Source organism: Heteronotia binoei, chromosome 2 (assembly GCF_032191835.1).
Source record: "Heteronotia binoei isolate CCM8104 ecotype False Entrance Well chromosome 2, APGP_CSIRO_Hbin_v1, whole genome shotgun sequence".
Taxonomy (NCBI): Eukaryota; Metazoa; Chordata; class Lepidosauria; order Squamata; family Gekkonidae; genus Heteronotia; species Heteronotia binoei.
In genome coordinates this window covers 65,708,181-65,729,269 of record NC_083224.1, presented here as the reverse complement: position 1 = coordinate 65,729,269, position 21,089 = coordinate 65,708,181, and the positions used below count along the sequence as shown (strand labels likewise).

Sequence of the window (21,089 nt, the reverse complement as noted above, 5' to 3'; positions counted from 1 at the left end):
CCACAGGAGGAAGAATTCATTGCCATTTTTCCCTCTCCACTTGATTTTACTGCAGCTTAATTTCCAGTCCAGTTTTGAAAGAGACCATTTTACTTTTCCTTTGTTTGCTTCGCAAAATACCAGTTTTCCCTTCTACTTTCACTGCCGTACTGGTGTAAGAAAAGGCCCCTTGCTTTTCATACACATGGACATTGTGATCACCAGTATGGTTGCCAGGGTGCCTGGAGTTTTGACTGGCACACATCTGCTCTAAGAAGTGGACTTTGCACACGATTTCTAAGGCTTATGTGGATACTATAAGCCTCAGCTTTGCAGCAGCATTCTACATCTCTGGATGAGTGTTAGCCAGAACTACAGACAAGCTTCCAGCTGCTCCTTGCATGCCCAGTCCTGGCCGCTGCAGTGGAAGAAGCCACGCCGCTATGAACTGTACAGGCAAACAGTTTCCAGCCTGTTTCCATGAACCAAAGGCTAACACCACCAGAATCCATCTTGTTTTCCTGACTTCATATCCAACAGCTGCTTCAACTTCTGCATAAGGCAATCAAGCTTATCTTAGGCGCGGATTCTGCCAGACCGCCTAAGCCTTTGTCTAACGGAACTCAAGACAAAGACTGGTGCCAAGAAGAAGACTGAACAAGAGGAAGACCATCTTCAGCCAGAGCCAAGTTCCTTTGTGTAAACTGGGTGTTACCTTAGGTAGCAATTTGGCCATCTTTTGTCACCTTTTTAGATAAGTTTGGTAAACTCAAGCACACCTTCACCCAGTAATTTTCCCCATTTTGGAGCCTCACCCTGGTCCATTGCAACCTGAAAGTCCAACCAGGTACCCCTGGACGAAGCTTGTTCATTGGTCAGTCATGGGCACCCAATTAGGTGCCACCAATTAACTTGCTATTGGCTACTGAAGAAGTCCAGCCCTTATGGTCACTGCAGAGCCTCCCCTTTCTCCTCTCTCGCACCTCCCATCTTCTGAGGATCCAAGGTAGTCTATTTAACCTCTGACCCAACTCCACTCAGGTGTGCATCTAGCAGTACCCTAGTTCCGCTGTCTAGATCCATCCCCGATTCCTGATCAGTTTTGGGTCCATTTCCCCTGTCCTCTATCGTCGCCATTGGAGCCTTCTTGAAGACTACGACCGGTAATTATCACCCAGTTTGTCTACCCATATGTTGTCTCTATATCTCTCTATATATTTTCTAGGACTGTATGAATGATTTTATGAGTATTTTATCTTGTATGCAAGCCTATATTTTTCTGGAATAAATTGTAATTGTTTTACTTAATTAGAGTCCCTAATATTGTTAAGCATTAATTTCTGGATGTGGAATCCTGTATACATAGGTAAAAGATCCTGATTAAGCCAGGTGCCCACCTGACAATTCCCCATCCTCGTTTTGAGGGCATTTTGGATTACACTGGACCCCTGCAGATTTAGCATTTCATTAGCTGTCGGATCTTATTCCCTCAGATCATTAGCTGTCAACATAAAATAATCTCTAAGGAGTTGCATAAATGAGATAAGATCTTCCTTCAGAAGGCTGAGATTTGCGCAAATATCTTTTCCATGTGCCATTTCATTAAATGATGCCATATCAACACTCACTCTCTTAAGTCAGATTGTACCTTCTCCTGTTAGTCCCCGTTCTACAACAGCTTCAACTAAAGTTTTAGAAACCATTCTTTCAAATACAGTCAGGCAGTAGAAACAGAACTCTTTACTGTACATCTCCTTTGTGTTCAGATCGTATTGCAGATTCTTGGTAATCTCTTTGATATATATCCAATTATAGTCCAGGTCAATTTTGATGATTGTATTCAATCAAGTTTAAATAGTTAAGACTGCTCGTAGCGTTTCGAGGCCTTTTGAGGTTGTCTTTTGAGCTAGTCTTTTGTTGTTATGCAGAGTGACCCATCAGGGAGTAAAGTTAGAAAAAAAAACACCTACTTGTTAAGTAGAATCGTCGCTTTAGAAGTGGAAAAATGCTGCTTTAAAGATGTACTGGGGAAAGTGAAAGCATAAAAGCGATCAGGAGTTCTTTTTCTGCTGATATGCCAGCGTTCATGGCCGCGGAGCTTCAGGATGCACAAAGAGCACAGAGGGCAGTTGTCGCTGCCCCCCTCCCCCCATAAAAGTCCCATGCCGAAGAAAAAGCCCTTCGGGCTTTTCCTATGGGGGCATCACTTCTGTGACACCCCTCCAACGGCCCGACTCAGAGTTGCTGCAGGGAGATGATCTGCAGACAACTCCAAAGCCAAGATGACGGATCCTGGAAGTCCACCTCCCCCCTCCAACATCTCTTCTATGCAGCTGTGTGAAAATGGGAATCCTCTTGGGCAGTCAGTTGGACAGGAAGCCTTAAGCATTCCAGTGGTTTAGCTTCAGTTGTGGAATTAACATTCTTGCTTTTGTTTGTTCTTTCTTGGGCAGAGATAATGAAAGAAGACCCAATTTCTCCAGTGTGCTCTATACTCTTGGACGATGTGGCCGTGCTGTAGTACTCAAGAACACTGTGCAGTTTGGCTCTGTAAGAAATGGCTGTGTTGTCGATTCTAGAATTTTGTCCTAATGGGTTGAGCATGATGGAATGAGCCACAGAAAGTACAGAAGTGTTTGTTCAGAACTGCAAGTCAAAAATAGGGGCCTAGTATATTTTAAGACTTCTCTCCTAAATGTTAGTTTTATACAAGTTTTAATGCAATTTTTAAAAAAAGAAATTCTGACTTGTATTATGAACTGTTCCATTACAGACTCGATCTGTTTGACTCTGCCACACACTGGTGCATGGGTGAGCAGACCCTGTTATCTGTAGCTGTAGAAAAGAGCAAGAGTCCAGTCGCACCTTGAAGAATAACAATGTTTGTGACAGTATGAGTTTTCATGATTCACTGTGACGCACAAAAGATACCCTGCCATAAATTTTGTTATACTTTAGGATGCCTCTGGACTTATGTTCTTTTCTATTCCGTTTTAACTTCACAACAGCCCTGTTAAGGCCAGTTAGTCTAAAAGCATAACTGACACATGGTCACTAAATACAATGACTAAATCAAACACATAACTATAGTAGTACACTTGAGAAATCATAGAAAAGACATTTCCTTTATCAAAATATTCAGAGCAGCTTCAGTTTATCGAAGCTCTGATCAACAGTAAAATTTTAAACCTCCACTATATAGTGGATCTTTATGTATCCAAAGTATTTTTAGTGCTTAGTACTTGTGATACTTTAGTATTTAGTAATTCTGATACTTAGTATTAGCTTTTGAGTACCATATTCATTCAATATGGGAGTACTTGTTCTTAGACTATAGCAATTAACTTTTCTCTCTGGAAGTCTGGAGAACGCTTGCCAATTTGTTTAGAACGGGCTGGGCTAGATGTATGATTTGTTTGAATCCATATAAGGAACAAGGAAATAATACTAGCTATGACTCTCCAAGGGAAAAGTAAGCCTCTTTGGCTAAAAAGCTACAGGCAGTTGCTGGGCAGGGCAGTCTCCTCCTTGGCAACTGTTTGCAGTGTTTTGGTCTAATATGTGGTGCTCTGGTAGCTATAGCTCCAAGTCATTATTTCCTTGTTTCTTGAGCTTTTTGTTCACTAAAATCAGAAGCTGGAGAGAACTTGAACAAAGCTGCATGTATGCTGCAATTTGGGGATTCCACTGCACAAACATGGAAAATGGCATTGAAAGTTGCAAGGAAAGATTGAGGGGCAAAACTTTATGCTATAGCCTTTGTCCTAACTGTTGCTGCAAGCCTTCCTGTTGCTTCCTTTGTACAGGTGCAGAAGAAAGTGAAGTTTGCCAATCAGTACTGGAGATCAGGAAATGATGCTGGAGATCAGACTCCGCTTGGTCCTGATTCAGTTGCTGGCCCACCTCCTCGAAGGTCACGTGCCAAAGACAGGTATAGGACCACGGGGGTGTGTGTGTGAAAATGATGTGCTATATAAGGTAATGTGGATCCACCGCTTATTCAGCATTGATTTTCTGGGGACTGCACATGAGCAGGCCTGCTATTAGATAGGTCTTTATAACTAAAAACTTCCAGGGGGCACTATATGCCAAAGCCAGAAACTTGTTTCTGCCCAGGGACCACATGCTGTGTTTCTTAAAGGACTAGGTAATCTTTGGCCACCCAGGAATCTTTCATGCCCCACTGGTCACTGTCTGTTGTGTTGGAACAGTTAATGCTAAAGCCTTTTGAGCACCTTGCTGTGTATTCTTCAACTGAACTTTCTATAAAGGTGTGTTTCTTAGTGACAGAAGTGAAGCCAGGAGGGTTAGCGGGTTAATGGCTCTTCAGATAGACTTTTCATTTTTGAAGTTTTTTTCCTGAGAGTGTAATCCTTCGCCCTAGTCTTAGGTTTCTCCCTAAAGTAGTTTCCATTTATCCTAAGGTAGATTCCATTTATAATGCTTGGAGTGCCCTGTGGATGAGATTACCATGAGTCATTTGTGACCTAACATCATGTTCTTTGTCTCATATGTTGCTCAATAATAGTTCATAGTTACCTCCTTCACTTTCTTTTCTCTAATCAGTCTGCTGCTTTTCAGCACTTTTGAACTCTCCAGCAGTCAAGGTGAGTATTCTGTAAGTAGCAGCAGTTTCTCAGGTGTCTCAGGTAGAGATCTTCCATATCACTAGCTATTAGATAGTTTCATCTACTAGGAATTAAACCTGAGATCTTCTGCATGAGTTTATTGAAGATAGCTGGACTGGATAAGATAGAAATGGGTTGCATGTCAATGCAAAATAAAAATTGTAATTTCCTCCCTCCATTTTGGGTAGAGATAATTACCAAATTCTGGAATACCAGCCTAGGTGGGGCTGGTGTCCCTCTTTGATAGTGAAGGCATCGATCATACTTGGTGTCCACTTGAGAACTTCAATATGTGTTTCTCTTGTCTTTGGGAGTGGGGGTTACTGTACCCACTTTCATTATCCCTTCATCATGCCTTTTCGTTCAGACTGCACTTGCACAAGGTAAAATACAGTTTCACTGTCTCTAGCTGACAGCAAAAATTACATCATATAGTAGAGAAACTGCTTTACTATAGCTGTTAGTGGTTTACAAATATTGTTTTGTGATAGTAGGGAGGTGTCATTGTTCCACACGCGCAACTTGTGGACTACCGTGTTTCCCCAATGCAGTCAATCAGGAAACTGTGCAATCTGCAGAGTCCTCCAAACACAGAACCAAGGGAGTAGCTTACCAGTAAACTACAGCAAACACATGAACACACACAGATCTCTCTGTGTTTATAAATGTTTGTCAAAGAATCAGGTCCATTGAAATAGGTTTGTTAGCATGTGCAACATGGTACAGGTAATCTTTAACTGGTTAATTAATCATGACTTCATACCTTGTCCTGTTCCCATTGGGCTATCTCCCTCCCCCCAGGTTACTTAAGCTGGTGTAAAAAAAGTGCCTTCTTAGTGATATTCCAAAACTTTTTTCTGGGGCAGGACAAATTATTTTTGTTAACATTAGAAGTGCCCAATGACACATATAGGTTCATTACGGGAACATGGAGTTCATTCTGGGATGGATCAGGCTTTTCCTAGAATGATAATGTTTGCTTTTTCTTTTTATTGTCATCCTGACCCATCCACAACTTCCTCAGAAGCTTTCCTTTTGTCTGTTTAGCACTTTTCTTCAAGATAGTGGCTCTGATGTTTTGGAAACCTTTTATGTAGAGGTCTCTTAATAGAAAATGCAAGTCTTAATATTAATATCAAATGCAGGTCTTAATATAAAACACATCAAGCCTTAATATATCACCATATCAAAGTATGATTCTTTGTGCAAAGCATGGCTAAGTATGACTCTTAATTGGTTTCTAAGGCAATAGTGCAAACTTCAGGTTCATACAAGCTGACTCATCCATCATCATGATCATCTTGTTGGTATAACAAAGTTGGAGTCCAGTAGCACCTTTAAGACCAACAAAGTTTTATTTAGAATGTAAGCTTTCGGATGCATGCATACTTTATCAGACAATGGAATGGGGTTCAGTGAGTAGAGCTACATATAGCTGGTGGGCAATGGTTTAGAATGCAAAGTGGTATAATGTTAGAATCCAATGGCAAAATAGTGAAATTAACAAATTGCAAGAACATTTGGTCTGGATAGCATTTGCATGGGAAACCAATAAAACAGTAACATGTCAGAATGGGGTAATAAATGTCAGTTAATTACTCTATTGCTAGCAAGTCTGGGTTAAAATGAGGACATTTCTTTCCTAGGGAAGAGTGGAAAAAGAGGGTGGAGGGATTAGAGTTGTTGCTCCCCATAATACCCGACCCAATCATGACAGGAGGCATAAACAAAGTCTGGGTACTGTTATGAAATGTACACCTGGGTACTTTGGTGGGATGATTTCTGACGTATTGCCTGAATGACTTCAGTTCCTTCTGAAAGGCTCTTGTTTTGAGCTATCACCAAAGCATTTTACCACCACCAAACAACTAAGCCCTGCCATGTAAACGTGTGTATGAGATGGTGTATCTTGTGGGAAATAGGTAACTCTGCAGTTTTTATTCCCTAGAGCTGAATTCATTTCGAAGAAGAATGGCGTGGATATTGTTTCTCAGCATGATCTACCGAATGGTCGTATTCGCTTTCCTGTGTCTCCTAATGAGGCCAAAACAATTACTATGCTTGTCAAAAATGGTGGGGCTCATGATGTGACTCTGAATGCCTACAGAATCCTGCGTAAAAGTCGTGAGTTAACCTTTGTGGTATCCCAGCCTCTGCCTCTAAGACTTCTACCAGGTAACACCTGTATTTATTTGTTGAAATGTATTGCTGGGCTGAGTAGCAATGGGAACTGAGAAAGAAAAAATAAAATTCTACTGTAGTCAAATTAAATGTGTACTAAGAAAGCACGTTATAAGTGGCTGGAAACTGAACATTTTAGTTTAATGAGTTGTTTTTGGTTTTTTGCTTGTCTGCAGTTAAAAGGGGCTGGGTGCTATTGAGCAGTGTTTGGAATGTAATCTAGGGAGGGCTGGAAGTAGGCTATTTGATTCAACAGTTTTTAGCCATAGGAAAGCTGACTTTGATCCCTGCCCTCTGGCCAGCTGGCTGGTAGGAGGACAGAAATCCTACCCCAAAATGATAGTTTTTGGGCCACTCCCAGAAAATCTGGAAGTGGGCCAAAACCCAGAAGTGCCACCCCCAAAGCAGCCATTTGAGTGGTCCCTTTTGCATCCTCCAAGGGGGAGTGAAAGGGCACACTCAAATGGCTGTAAGCCTTCAGTGACCCTGATTGTTGAGAAGGTTTTCAGCAAGTTTCAGCTGTTGATTTACTCAATGGCATCTTGATTTAGCTGACATTCGATTCCCTGATAACATGTTACTATCAAGTTAGCAAATGAAAAATTTTCCACACATTTTGGATATTTGAGGGCAAAATTTTACCAGGCATTTGCAAAAATGAACATTTACATCCAGATTTAATCAGTAGTCTTGAAAATTATAGCAACTTTTGGTATAGCTATATAGCACAGGTACATTAATGCTATTACCTGACATTCATTCATTCATTCATTTATTTTATTTCTGTTAATTTGTAATCCGCCCTTTTCCATGGTGGGCTCAGGGTGGATTCCAACATAGTAAACCATTAAAACTAACAATAAACAATCTAACAGATAAAAAGTAAACAATCAAACTATTAAAACATATTGAAAGATTAAAATAAGCAGTTAAGCCACAGCTCGGTTAGTTCAAGCAGCTTGGATGGCAGTTAAGTCATAGAAGGTGTGGACATATCACTTAAGGCACACTTGTCCAAAAGTATCAGCTGTATCAGCCCGATCTTAGGCAATCAGTGCAGGGAGGCCAATGTAGATGGAATAATAAGATAAGGACGTCCACCCTCCTCAGCCATAGGCCTGGCAGAGCAGCTCCATCTTATAGGCTCTCTGGAATGATAACAAATCCGGTAGGGCCCGCACCTCCACAGGGAGCTGATTCCACCAGGTCGGGGCCAGGGCCAAAAAAGCCCTGGGCCTGGTCAAGGGAAGCCGGACGCCCCTTGGGCCAGGGATGGGTCAGGAGGTGTTGACTGGTTGAACACAACAACCTCCGGGGCTCATATGGGGAGAGATGGTCCCACAGGTATGCTGGTCCCAGGCCGCGTAAGGCTTTATATGTCAATACTAAAACCTTGAAGCGGATCCGGTACTCAATTGGTAGCTAGTGCAGACTGCGCTGTACAGGCGATCCAGTCAGCAAGCGTGCTGCCACATTCTGCACCAGCTGGAGCTTTCGGATCAGCCTCAAAGGCAAGTCTGCGTAGAGCGAGTTACAGTAGTCCAGCCTGGAAGTGACTGTTGCATGGATCACTGTAGCTAAGTCCCGAGGGGCCAGATAGGTCGCCAGTTGTTTGGACTGCTGAAGATGGTAGAAGGCAAAGCATGCAACAGCTGTGATCTGGGCCTCCATAGAAAGGGAGGCATCCAGTATCACCCCCAAACTCCTCACCTTCTGAGCTGGCGTGAGAGATGTGCCATCCAGAGTGGGGAGTCGGATGCCCGATTTTAGCCCCCCATGACTCACGTACAGGACCTTCGCCTTGGTTGGATTAAGCTTCAGCTGGCTCAGTTGCAGCCAACCAGCCACTGCTTCCAGCGCCCTGGTTAGATGGTCTGGGGTAGAGTCTGGGTGGCCGTCCATCAACAGATAGAGCTGGGTGTCATCTGCATACTGGTGACAACCCAGCCCCAAAACCTTTGGCAATCTGAGCAAGGGGGCGCATATAGATGTTAAACATCATTGGCGAGAGAATAGCTCCCTGTGGTACACCACACTCCAGTGGATGACGCAGGGAGGTCTGCTCGCCAATTGCCACCCTTTATCCCCAACCACGGAGAAAGGAGGAAAGCCACTGTAAGGCAGTCCCCTGAACTCCAGTGTCATCAAGGCAGTGGGTCATTAGATTGTAGTCAACCGTGTCAAACGCTGCTGAGAGATCTAAAAGCAGTAGCAGCACTGACCCTTGATCCAGATGCCTTCTAAGGTCATCACTGAGGGCGACCAAAGCAGTCTCCATCCCGTGACCAGGATGGAAGCCAGACTGGAAGGGATCAAGGGCAGATGCATCTTCCAGGAAAACTTGAAACTGCTCTGCCACTGCTTTTTCAATTATCTAACCCGGAAATGGTAAATTCAAGACTGGGCGATAATTGGCTAGGACCAAAGGGTCCAGAGATGGCTTCTTCAAAAGTGGGCGAACCTGATAACATGGAAAAGTTAACAATCTGAGCCAAGGGCCCCTGAATGTCATTCCCACCTGCTTTAACAAGCAGGATGGACATGGGTCCAGAGGACAAGTGGTGGGCTTCACTGAAGCCAAGATCCTGTCCACATCCTCCTGAGAGAGACAGCTGAAGTGGTCCAACACAGAACCTGAAGACGGACAACAGGCTTCCAGTTCCTGTACTGTATCAATTGTGGCAGGGAGACTATGGCAGAGAGTCAAGACTTTATCTGTAAAATAATTCGCAAAAGCCTCACAGCCTAAATCCAGTTCCCTAAACTTTTGATTGCCTGTCGGCAGTGTAGTCAGTGATCGAATCATTCTAAACAGTGGGGCTGGGCGCGATTTCTCAGAGGCCGCATAGAAATCTCTCTTAGCAGACTTCATTGCCTTCTCATAGACCTTCATAAACGTTCTATAAGAAGTTCTAGACTCCTCGTCATAAGATCTCCGCCACACTTGCTCTAGCTGTCTGAGCTGCCGCTTCATCCTCTGCAGCTCCAAGGTATACCAAGGAGCTGCTTTGGTGAGGCAGCGGAGAGAGCGCCGGGGCGCGATGTCACCAACGGCTGTGAAGACCCGGGAATACCAGTCCTTCACTAGCTCTTCCAACGATCTGCCTGGGGGCATCAGATCCCACAGAGCCTCCCGAAGCCGCTCTGGGTCCAGTTGACTCCGCGGGCGAGCATAAATCTCACCGCCCAAACAAGAGGAGGGCTGCAGGTCCAGTCGGACTTTCAGGGCCTAATGATCTGACCATGGAACTGTATCAACAGCTATCAGATCCGGTGTTATCCCAGCCCCAAGGATAAAATTGAGTGTATGGCCGGCCTGGTGAGTGGGTGCCGAAACAATCTGGCTGAGTCCCAGTGCCTCCATGGATGACACCAGGTCCTGAGCCTGCAGTGAAGCTGCATCATCAACATGGACATTGAAATCCCCCAGGACTAATAGTCTGGAAGGCCAATGCCCAGGTCGATACAGCTTCCAGCAGGTCAGGCAGGCTCTCTGGGGATGCGTTGGGCGGGTGGTACACCACCCAGATAGCCAAACTCTCCTCAGCTTCCCACACCAGACTGACACGTTCAATGTCCATGATGTTTGGGGCGGGAAGTGCTCTAAAAGAGAAAGACTCGTGAATGAGCACTGCAACCCCCTACCCCCAGCCGGTAGTCCACGATTGGTGAAGGACTGAGAACCCGGGTGGGGTAAGCTGGTTCAGGGTGACCGACTTGCCCTCCCGGACCCAGGTCTCCGTCACACATGCCAGGTCTATCTGTTGCTCCATGAAATAATCATGCAGGGTATAGGTCTTATTATTGATAGACCTGGCATTAATCAACACCTATGTTGGAGCCGGATAAATCTTCCTAGCCCCGCAACCTACATACCTTGGGATGGGACGTAGGAGGGAAGAGGTCCGAGCTTTCCCATATCTCTGACCTCTTCCTAATCTCTGAGACCTAGTGCCACCGCCATATCTCCCCTGCTCCCAAATGACCGAAATCCCTGACCTAGTCATGGCCTCCCTTACACAGTGCTATCGGGCAGAGTTGGTCCACCTAGCCTGTGTCCACCACAATGTCACTCTGCAGTTTCTTAGTCTATTACAGGGTTTTTTTTTATCTACTTCAAGCCCACTAATCACACAATCTAGATTCTACAACTAAATTGACTCCAACTACTAATTAAGCCCTTATTAGTAATTAATATAAAACCCTCCCAAATTATCAAAGATTTCAGGTTTTCACAGCTGGTAACATCATTAGGGTTTGTAGAATCTTTCGGGCTTAAGTGCCATATTCTACTGGAGAAAGTTTTTCTCACAGCCCTGGCCTCACTCAATGCACAGCAGCCAAGAAGGTCAGAGCGCCTGCTCCGGCTGCAACGCCACTGAAGATGTTCTCCGCAGCTGAGAACGAAACGTCTGGAAGAAAAACTTTCTCCAGTAGAACACGGCACTTGAGCCCGAAAGATTCTACAAACCCTCCCAAATTAATTTAACTCAACTTAATCCACTAACAAAACCAATCTATTAAGTAGCAATTAAATGGTATCAATTTAAATAAATTTCAATCCCACTAGTTAATTAAATCAATCTTCAATTCTATAAGATTAACTTAACCCAATTGATAAGTAATTAATCAAGCCCCCTCCTCAATTTATAATTAGTTAATTAGATCCCTTCCTCAGTCTCTTGAGTACAACTTTACCAATTAGATTAACCCAACCCACCAAACAGTTAACTAAAATAAATTCAAATAACCAGTGATAAGCAATGTTAATGGCTCAGTAGTAACATATAAGCTAAATAGGATGATGGACTTTGCCAGGATGTAAATGAAAGTGCTGAGTGCAAGACAGAGAACAGAATAAGCTCTCTATTAATCCTGTCGAGCAGCAGTTCTCCCCTTTTGGACCTCTTTGGATGCAGACGGCTGGGGCTCTCCAAACCTCCGGAGGGCTTTATCTTCAGCAGCCACTTGCTTCCAGTTGGTTCGGGCCAGTCCACAAAGTTAGCAGTCTCCTCTAAGTCCCTTGATTGTGACGTCTGAATGTAGTGTCGGGGTATTCGAAAGTAGACCGGGCCACCGCCAGTACGCTCCTCCTCCAGTGATATCCACAGGCGCCTTCGGGCTGTCCAGCAGATCTCAATATTGGGGTAAGACGCCACATGCTGCCGTGACACCCAGAAGCCTCCCGCTCCACCTCAGGGGTTTTCCCAGCACCATCCAAAGCCCTGTAGCTGGCCGCGCTGACGGTCTCTGGCTACCGGTTGAGTGAGTTACCGCTCAACACCGCGGCTGCTCCAGTCTTCCACGGCACTACCCAGCTGACACCCCATCATTTCGGGATGATTTAGATGCGGACGTAGCTCGTCTAGAGTTATGCCCAGTAGTTGGCAAAGGGCGATATTAACATACCCAAGTCTCATTGGTAAGAAACAGACATTTGTCTATTTACAGATACACAATACTTTTTAGAATCTACAATGAACAGTTGACATCTTCCATACCCTTAATGAACATTTAATGTATTATCTGATTGAAAACATTTAATTCCCTATCTTGAAAGCTATGTGTACAAGCCTCCTCATCCTCCCAATAAATACTGGGGTGGGGGTGGGATTTACACCTCCTCCCTGCTACCTTGTAAATGGAATGAGGTTTTCTTTCTGTTTTTTCCCCTCAGGGGCATCATGTGAGATCTCAGTGTGCTGCATGACACACTTCTATGGCTACTTTGCTGCACCTGTGCTGTTTGAGTTCACCAGCAAGCAGACTGAATTTTTCACAATTGGGCGTTTTGTGTCAGCTGTTGCTAACAGCAAATTAGCGGAACAGCTGGGTCCTTCTGCTCCATATCGACCCTATCAAGCCAATCTTCGTAAACCTCAGCTTTTGACTACAGAGGGTGGCATCCCACCAAATGTGTATGTAGCAGTTCTCTATTGTGCTTTCTTTGTTTAGATCAACCTCCCACCTCATCCTTAAGCCAGTTTTCTCCGTTAGAGCACAGCTTGTCAGCAGATCTGCTCCTTGCCTGTGTCTTTCCTCTCCTTACCTGTTCTTCCAAAGTCCGTTGACCATACCTCCTCACTCCAACCTACTTTGTCTGCTATTTCTTTCTTTTTGTGTGTCTTGCCTGTGTGATGTACACTGTTAAACCTTCTGGGGTAGAGGTTATGTTTCCTCAGTTCCATAGCTAACACCCTATGGGTAAACAGTGGAAATTTGAGTGGAGGAGTGGTTCTGGACTTTGGGTGGATGGAGCTCCGACCATTAGGGATTGTCATTTCTTATAGAACTGTGTGTCCTTTTTCTATGTCCTGTGAATTGTCCTTAAGATTAAGATGGTAGATTGCTATGTTTGTTTCTCAGAAAAAACTTTTTTAAAAGCAAAATAGTGTAATGTCTTTTTCATGAGATCATCCAAAATAAAGTGCCGCCTTCAAGTTCTTCAGAGCTCTATAATCAGACTGGATTGTCAATATAAAAATGGGCAAGGAGAGAAAAAGATGTTTCAGGATGTGACGAAAAACCTGTAGTATTTGCTCAACATTTTTTGGATGCATTTCCTCCCTGTTTCCCCTCCCATTTTTAGTCATATTCCTCTGCCAATTGCAGACTAATAGCTGTTCCATAGCAGTAGCACCCTTGAGTTTAGTCACCCATATTCTATCCTTATTGAGAAACAAAGAGACTGGCTAAATACCAGTTTATTTTATGTTTGTTCATCCTTCGGTCACTACCACTACAGTCACTACTATTACACTACTACAGTCACTAGTACCACAAAACACATTGGTATTTAAACAGATACCTAAGCTATCAAAGCATTGGCTATGGTGTTTGATCTGTGGTGAGAGTTTCAGATGTGCAAGTCATTACTTACATTATATTGTGCTGAAAATGAATATGTGGAATTGCCCTTATGCCATCCTGGAAATCTGAGCAGTAGTTTTAATATTTTCCTGGTTTGGGCCTACTCTAGCTACTGAATTGGTAGGCAAAGAGCACAAGCTGTCCATGCAACAGGTAACAATCTATTGGTAGAAAATGTACCTAAATGGTAGTGTTACTAAAATTGTGATTCTGATCGATGCCTTGACATAAGCTCATGTTTAATATGCATCCTACATCTCTAGCTCTTTACAGTATGAACTTGAACAAAAAATACATCTAGATAACTACAGCTATCCAGACAACTTAAAGGACCTGGTCAGGTATCTCCAGGAGGGCCATGCACCTAATGATGGCTCCCGTGCCATGGTTGCCAAGCATCGGTAAGTGCCTGTAAATGAGGAAGTTCTTTGACAGTTTTCCTCTTAACCCTCCCAATCCTTTGGTGCTTACTAGACATGGGATTTATCAGTCCTACATCTTATCAGTTTTTTCAAAACTTGCTTATTGAAACCATGAGGTAAGAGAAGTACTGGTCTGTATCGAACTATGCAGCTCCTCCAGAGGAGTGGTTGGGGTATTTAATTGGTCCCTTGGAAATTGTTGTGTACCTGGTTTAGTTCAGCTGGAATGTCTCCTTATTTGGTGTCAGGGAAAAGGGTGTCGGTGAATTTATGGTCCTGAAGTAACACTCGCCAGTATAAAGAAAGGTGTTGATACGGTGAAGCATTCTCTCAGCTACATGTTGTAGTGCAGGCTAAGACAGCAGTTCCATTGTGTGGAGGAAACCAAGAATGCTCTGAAATCAGGATTTCTTGAAGCAAGCTGGGATTGAATGGTAGCCTATAAACTGGACCTTGGTTTCACAGGTTAAGCATGGTTAAAATAAAAATGTTCTTCAGTGCTAAGTCTGTGCTGATAATAATAAGCTTTTATTTATATCCCGCCCTCCCCGCCGAGGCAGGCTCAGGGCGACTCACAATTATCATAAGTTCAATTATCAATGATCAATTGTCATATGCATCTTTTTTTAAGACATGTTTGTCTTGATTGTCTTTAACCCCAATACCAAATCAGAATTTTTTTCCTACACAGAGGTGAATTAACCCAGTGCCATCATCCCAAGAGAACTAAGCTGAATGCATATTAAACAAAAAAGATAGTCCCCTACACAAGCAGCAGTCGTTTCTGACTCTGAGGTGACGTCGCATCACGACGTTTTCACAGCAGACTTTTTATAGGGTGGTTTGCCATTGCCTTCCCCAGTCATCTACACTTCCCCCCCCCCTGCAAGCTGGGTACTCTTTTTACTGACCTCGGAAGGATGGAAGGCTGAGTCAACCTTGAGCTGGCTACCTGAACCCAGCTTCCGCCGGGATTGAACTCAGGTCATGAGCAGAAAGTTCAGACTGCAGTATTGCAGCTTTACCACTCTGCGCATAATGCATAAAAACAGCAGGACAGCAGAGAGCAAACAAAAAGTTTAAACTACATTAAAGCTTTTTCCTTGGGGCAAGGAGCAACTTCTGCTCTTCCATTCAATAATAATAATAATAAGTTTTATTTGTATCCCGCCCTCCCCGCCGGAGCAGGCTCAGGGCGGCTAACAAGACATGGTATATACCATGATCAGTTATACAATTCATAAAAGATACAGTTAAAATACAATTTAAAAAGTTACGTACATAAAAATTATAAAACCATAATAAATTAAAGGTGCTATATTCAGTGGGATGTCTATCCAGGTGGCTAGTTGTCACATTCAGAGTTCCCTATAAGCTTGTTGGAAAAGGGTAGTTTTGCAAGCCCTGCGGAATTGGTTAATGTCCCGCAGGGCTCGCACTCCTCTGGTAGCTGATTCTACCAGTAGGGAGCCATTACTGAGAAGGCCTGCTCCCTCGTTACTTTCAGTGTGGCCTCCTTTGGTCCAGGGATTTTTAGAAGACTTTGGGAGCTGGATCTCAGTGCTCTCTGGGGAACATATGGAGAGAGGCGGTCCCTAAGGTAGGCAGGTCCTCGGCCATATAGGGCTTTAAAGGTAATAACGAGCACCTTGTAGCGGACTCGGAATACAATTGGCAGCCAGTGCAGTTCCCTCAGCCTAGGCCGCGCGTGTTCCCACCGGGGCAGTCCCACTAGCAGCCTGGCCGCCGCGTTCTGCACTAGCTGCAGTTTCCGAGTTCGGCACAAGGGCAGCCCCATGTAGAGGGCATTACAGTAGTCTAATCTCGAGGTGACCGGTGCATGGATCACTGTTGCTAGGTCGCTACGTTCTAGGTAGGGAGCCAACTGCCTCGCCCTTCTAAGGTGGAAGAAGGCAGATTTAGCAGTGGCTGCTATCTGTGCCTCCATTGTCAGGGAGGACTCCAGTAGCACCCCCAGGCTTCTGACCGTGCGCACTGGTATCAGTGACGCACCGTCAAAGGCCGGTAGGGAGATCTCCCCCCCCCCCCAGCCCGTCACAACCCACGCAAAGGACCTCTGTCTTCGCTGGATTCAGCTTCAGCCCACTCAGCTTAATCCAGTCCGCCACGGCTTGCAACGCCCGGTCCAAATCTATAGGGGTGTCAGCGGCCCGGCCGCCCATCAATAGATAGAGCTGGGTGTCATCAGCGTACTGATGGCAACCCAGCCCATGTCTCCGAGCAATCTGGGCAAGGGGGCGCATAAAGATGTTAAACAACATTGGGGAGAGAACTGCCCCTTGAGGCACCCCACAATTAAGTGGGTGTCTCTGGGACATCTCTCCTCCAACCGCCACCCTTTGTCCCCGACCCTCAAGGAAGGAGGAAAGCCATTGTAGGGCTAGCCCCCAAATTCCTGCGTCGGCACCTGCCATTCCTGAACAAAATTTATAGATCCATCTGTTGTGATGAGCAGTACTTACTAAATAAAATTTGATGTGAAGATCTCTGCACTTTTTCTCAGGAATGTTCTGAAAGCCACACTGGAATTTAACAATTATAGTGAGAAGTTTAAATTATTGCTTCACCTGGAAGAAATACAAATGGAGGTGGACATCCGTCGATATGACATGGAGGACGTTTGTATGGAGGTTGATCTGCAGAATAGGAATCTCCTTGTCCTGAAGGTGAGGTGATTTATGCTCAGAGAACAGTATTCCTTACCTTGTGCTACCTAGGAGATGTTTCCTATCTGCCTATCTGCTCCTTTTCCATCAGCCCATCATACTCCCAAGACAGAATTAAAACAAGATCCAGTGTGGTATAGTGGTTTGCCTGTGAAATACCGGTTTTCAGATCTCTCCCTAGTAGGATTGCCAGCTCCGGGTTGGGAAATACCTGAAGATTTTGGGGGTGGAGCCTGAGGAAGATGGGGTTTGGGGAGGGGAGGGTCTTCAATGGGTATAATAACATAAAGTCTACCTTCCAAAGAGGCCATTTTCTCTGAGTAAACTGGTCTCTATTGCTTGGGGGATCAGTTGTTATGTCAGGAGAACTCCAGCTACTACCTGGAGGTTGGCAACTCAGCTTAGCTATGTAGTTTAGTGCGTAGCCTTGGGTAAGTCATGGCCTCCTTGCTGTACTTGTGTTAGGGTTACTATGGTGAGAAAGCAAATTTTTGTAGGAATGGTAGGATACAAGTGTAACTCACTAATGTTAGGGTTATGGAGGGCTTCTAGAAATCACAAACCTGGAATGCTGCAGTGTGCATATGTGTGCTCTGTGTGTGTGTAAAACTGACCTTATTCATTGCTCCAGGTACCTGGTGTGGCTGAGAACCGCCCATCAGTATTGAAAGGTGATCATCTTTTTGTTACTTTGGCTGATGATCGTGGACAGAGTCCAGTTGTCCAGTACCAGGGCTATGTTCATGCTGTGGAACTGGAAAAAGTCAAGCTGGGCTTCTCTCCAAAGTAAGTGACCACTTGTTCAAGTAGTTTTTAGACTCTCCTGTATTAGAAATGAGATTAAGATTGCCTATTCCTAAACCTGGTATAACTACTTGTTCTTTCAATAGCTTTGTGTTGGGGAAGAAGTTCAGCAGGTGTGATTTAAGACTCTACAGCACCTTCACATGAAAACAGCACCTGCTGTGCCTGACCTTGTAACTAGGCCATTAAAGGCAAGGAATATAATTTGGATCAAGATCTGGTCATTGTAGAATGTAGGGATGCCTGGATTCCACTGTCTGTTGGACAGAACTTGCGTGTTCAGTGGCCTTGTTTTCATGACAGACAACCATCCATCAGAAAAGACACAAAAGGGAGACCCAACATAGAGAATGGTGGGCAGAACTGACAGCAAGCTAGGTATGTCAGTGCTTGGTTGGGTAAGAGCAGCATGTAGCAAGAAGAAGCTGTTTAGGTCAATAATATTTTGAAGGATAGATACAGATGAGGCAGTTGGGAGAGAAAGGCAAGACAGGAAATGAGCAGTATGGTAGTGAAGTTGATTGATGGCATAGGTGGTGGGACATGGTATGTTGCGGAAGGGTCCTTGGGAAGATGCAGAAAATAGCAAGAGGAATAGATAGAAAAGCTGGGAGTAGAATGGACTGTGGAAATTAAGGGAGCCTGCATGAAGGATCTTGTGATGGGACTTAGGTGAGCTGAGGTGCTTTGTTACTTGCACATATTCACCAGCCCCTTTTCTTGTTCCCAGGCTGAGATCCCTGTTCATCAATAACATGAAGTTTAATGTGACTTTCACCTTCAATCGTCTGCCATTACGGGTTCAGCATCGGGCAGTTGTTCTTGCCCAGGAAAGGCAACTGCAGCATTTACTCTTCCCATCTTTCTCATATCAGGAATCCTTGCTCTCTGCTGGGCAGCGGCTCAGGTGAGTGGTGGGAGAGAAGGCTGCCTGAAGAGTCTAGCACAGTGATTCCCTACATGCCATCCATGGGTGCCATGGTTCCCACCTTTGTGTTTCCTGGCATCGATTTGATTTCTCCCTAAAGGAAATGAACTTGGGGAGGGACAGTGGCTCAGTGGCAGAGCATCTGCTTGGGAAGCAGACAGTCCCAGGTTCATTCCCTGGCATCTCCACTAAAAAAGGGTCCAGGCAAATAGGCATGAAAAACTTCAGCTTGAGACCCTGGAGAGCCGCTGCCAGTCTGAGTAGACAATACTGACTTTGATGGACCAAGGGTCTGATTCAGTATAAGGCAGCTTCATATGTTCAACTAGTTCTGGCTGTCTTCAGTTTAATTGCTGGCCTATGACTAGCTGGTACAAGAAATCCAGATGTAGTTATATTAGAAGTTGCTGTCCCTAATGTTTTAAATGGTTTAAATGTCTTATAATTTTAAATATTTTATAATTTTAAATGTATTAATTAATTTTAACTGTTTTATGCTTAAATGTTATTATGTGGAATTTTATGCTGTGAGCCGCCCTGAGCCACTTGTTGGGAAGGGCGGGATATAAATAAATAAATAATTGGAGCAGGAGGTACTTCAGGAGGCATCACCTTTTGGTCTATAGGGAGCACCCATTCAGAGGCAGCTGTCTTCTTCATAGGACAACACTTAAGTTGGAACCTCCCAATAGTTTCTATTCTTCACCCATGGCAGCCATTTTGTGCAGATTCCCCAGCTCAACAAGGTTGAGGATTCATGCTCTAGTACAGTGGTACTCTGTGGCTTGCAGAGAGCCACATTCAATGAAAGAACCATTTTTACTTCCATCCCTAAGATGAGGCCTGCACTTCACAGAGTTCTCTGGTGGTGGCTAGTTTAAGGTGGGAACCATCTGCCCCTCCAGGCAAAGGTTTTGCCAGCTTTCCTGAAACAGGACAGGTGTCACATTGGGGAACAGTGCTTAGAAGAGCTATGTATGTATTACTGAATATCACTGCTGTAGCAGCTTGGAGATGCTGGAGCTGAGATGCATAAGAGAATGCAGGGATGAGGTGGCTTTGATACTTTTCCTTGCCAGCTATGACCAGTACTGTACTGTCTTTTCTGTCTCCCATCCCCCTCCCAGTCTATATGATCTCAACCTGGAGAAAAATGAGGAACAAAGTAGAGCCGTCTATCAGGTGGTGGCAGGCACTTCCAGACCAGCCCCTTACCTCATATTTGGACCTCCAGGTACTGGAAAGACTGTTACTATGGTAGAGGCCATCAAACAGGTGAGTGCAATTATTCAGTATCATTTTGTCACATGATACAGTGCAATTTAAGCACAAATATAATTTCATGTTAATAGGATATGTGTAATTTTTACTTTCAGCTATAAATTCCTTTGAATAGAGGTTAATTATCTATTGTTTACTAAAGCTTGGAAGAGTCATATGTCTATCATTCCAGCCTGCACTCTTAAACAGTTTAGATGAGATTTTGGAATGTCATGAAGGGAAAGTGGAGTAGATTCATTCATAATTGCTCTGACAGATTCAGGTGGGTAGCCATGACGGACTGAATCAGCAGAACAGAGTCTGAGTGCAGTGACAGTTTTAAGACCAACGAAGTTTTATTCAAGTTTCATGTTCACGCACATTTTTTTAGATACAATTAAATGGTAATTACTAGTCCAAACATATAGGTAGAGCGCGAGCATTTAATTAGCATACAGCATAATGAAGATGTTAAACAGATTCAAGGATCAAACAGGAATAACAAGCTTAGTTTTTATGGTTACCATTTGTTTGGGTTTAATTCTGTGGAGGGGACATAGTGAGGGAAATAAATATGTCAACATTAGAGATTGATGAGCAGATGTATTTTTAATTGTCAAATGTTGAGAGTAATTAACTGAGACCCTGTTTTTACGCTCCATCTATCTCCTCTCAAGCATGGAGGAACTTTACAGCATCTTCTTCTTTGAAGTGGGGAGATTGGCTGTGTAGAGTTATCACCCCTGTCACTTTTTGAACTAGTTTACTATTACCCTCAAGCTTGTCATGGGTATTTGACTACTAAATTGTGCAATAAGGTGGTATCTTAGTAAAAAGCTGAATTGCCCTGAATCCCTAATGAGGAAAGTGATGTTTTACAAAAAACAGATCTTTTGAGATTTAAAATGATGTATATCTCATGTCTTTTGTGGACGCATAATATTGTTGTCTACATTTCAGGTAAAAATGCATTGCTAGGTGGAAGATGTATGAGAAATGCTTGTTTTTAGAATAAGAATTTCTTTTTCTTTGTTAAAGTACTACAAATGCATCCCCTTTGGGGAGCTCAGTGAGGAATGTGCTTGATAGTTCTCAGAGAGTAAATCCTGCAATGCTGCAGGGTGGGTCAGAAAGGTTTCTTGGAATGTTGGAACTGGATCATTTCTTGTGGGTCCTAAACTAGAAATATTAGAACAGTAGGATTCAGAATACTGTGCTGAGGAAAAGTAGCCTCCCTAACATCAGGGACTAATTAGACCTGTGATCAAAATACTAATTGCCCAGTATTGAGTCAAAGAGACTTTTAAGTGACTTATGGAGTAATTTTCAG

General features: G+C 43.9%; 1 protein-coding gene across 3 annotated transcripts in view; it reads left to right on the top strand.

Annotated features, from left to right (window-relative positions):
• MOV10 (Mov10 RNA helicase) overlaps nucleotides 1–21,089 on the top strand; it is a 45,769-nt gene that overhangs the window by 11,055 nt on the left and 13,625 nt on the right. For all 3 annotated transcript variants that reach the window (XM_060231224.1, XM_060231226.1, XM_060231225.1), the window contains exons 2-10: nucleotides 2,433–2,529; nucleotides 3,786–3,910; nucleotides 6,556–6,782; nucleotides 12,466–12,706; nucleotides 13,922–14,059; nucleotides 16,605–16,767; nucleotides 17,399–17,553; nucleotides 18,302–18,478; nucleotides 19,627–19,774. In XM_060231224.1, the coding sequence (XP_060087207.1) occupies nucleotides 2,433–2,529; nucleotides 3,786–3,910; nucleotides 6,556–6,782; nucleotides 12,466–12,706; nucleotides 13,922–14,059; nucleotides 16,605–16,767; nucleotides 17,399–17,553; nucleotides 18,302–18,478; nucleotides 19,627–19,774 (1,471 nt within the window). The remainder of the gene's footprint in view (nucleotides 1–2,432; nucleotides 2,530–3,785; nucleotides 3,911–6,555; nucleotides 6,783–12,465; nucleotides 12,707–13,921; nucleotides 14,060–16,604; nucleotides 16,768–17,398; nucleotides 17,554–18,301; nucleotides 18,479–19,626; nucleotides 19,775–21,089) is intronic.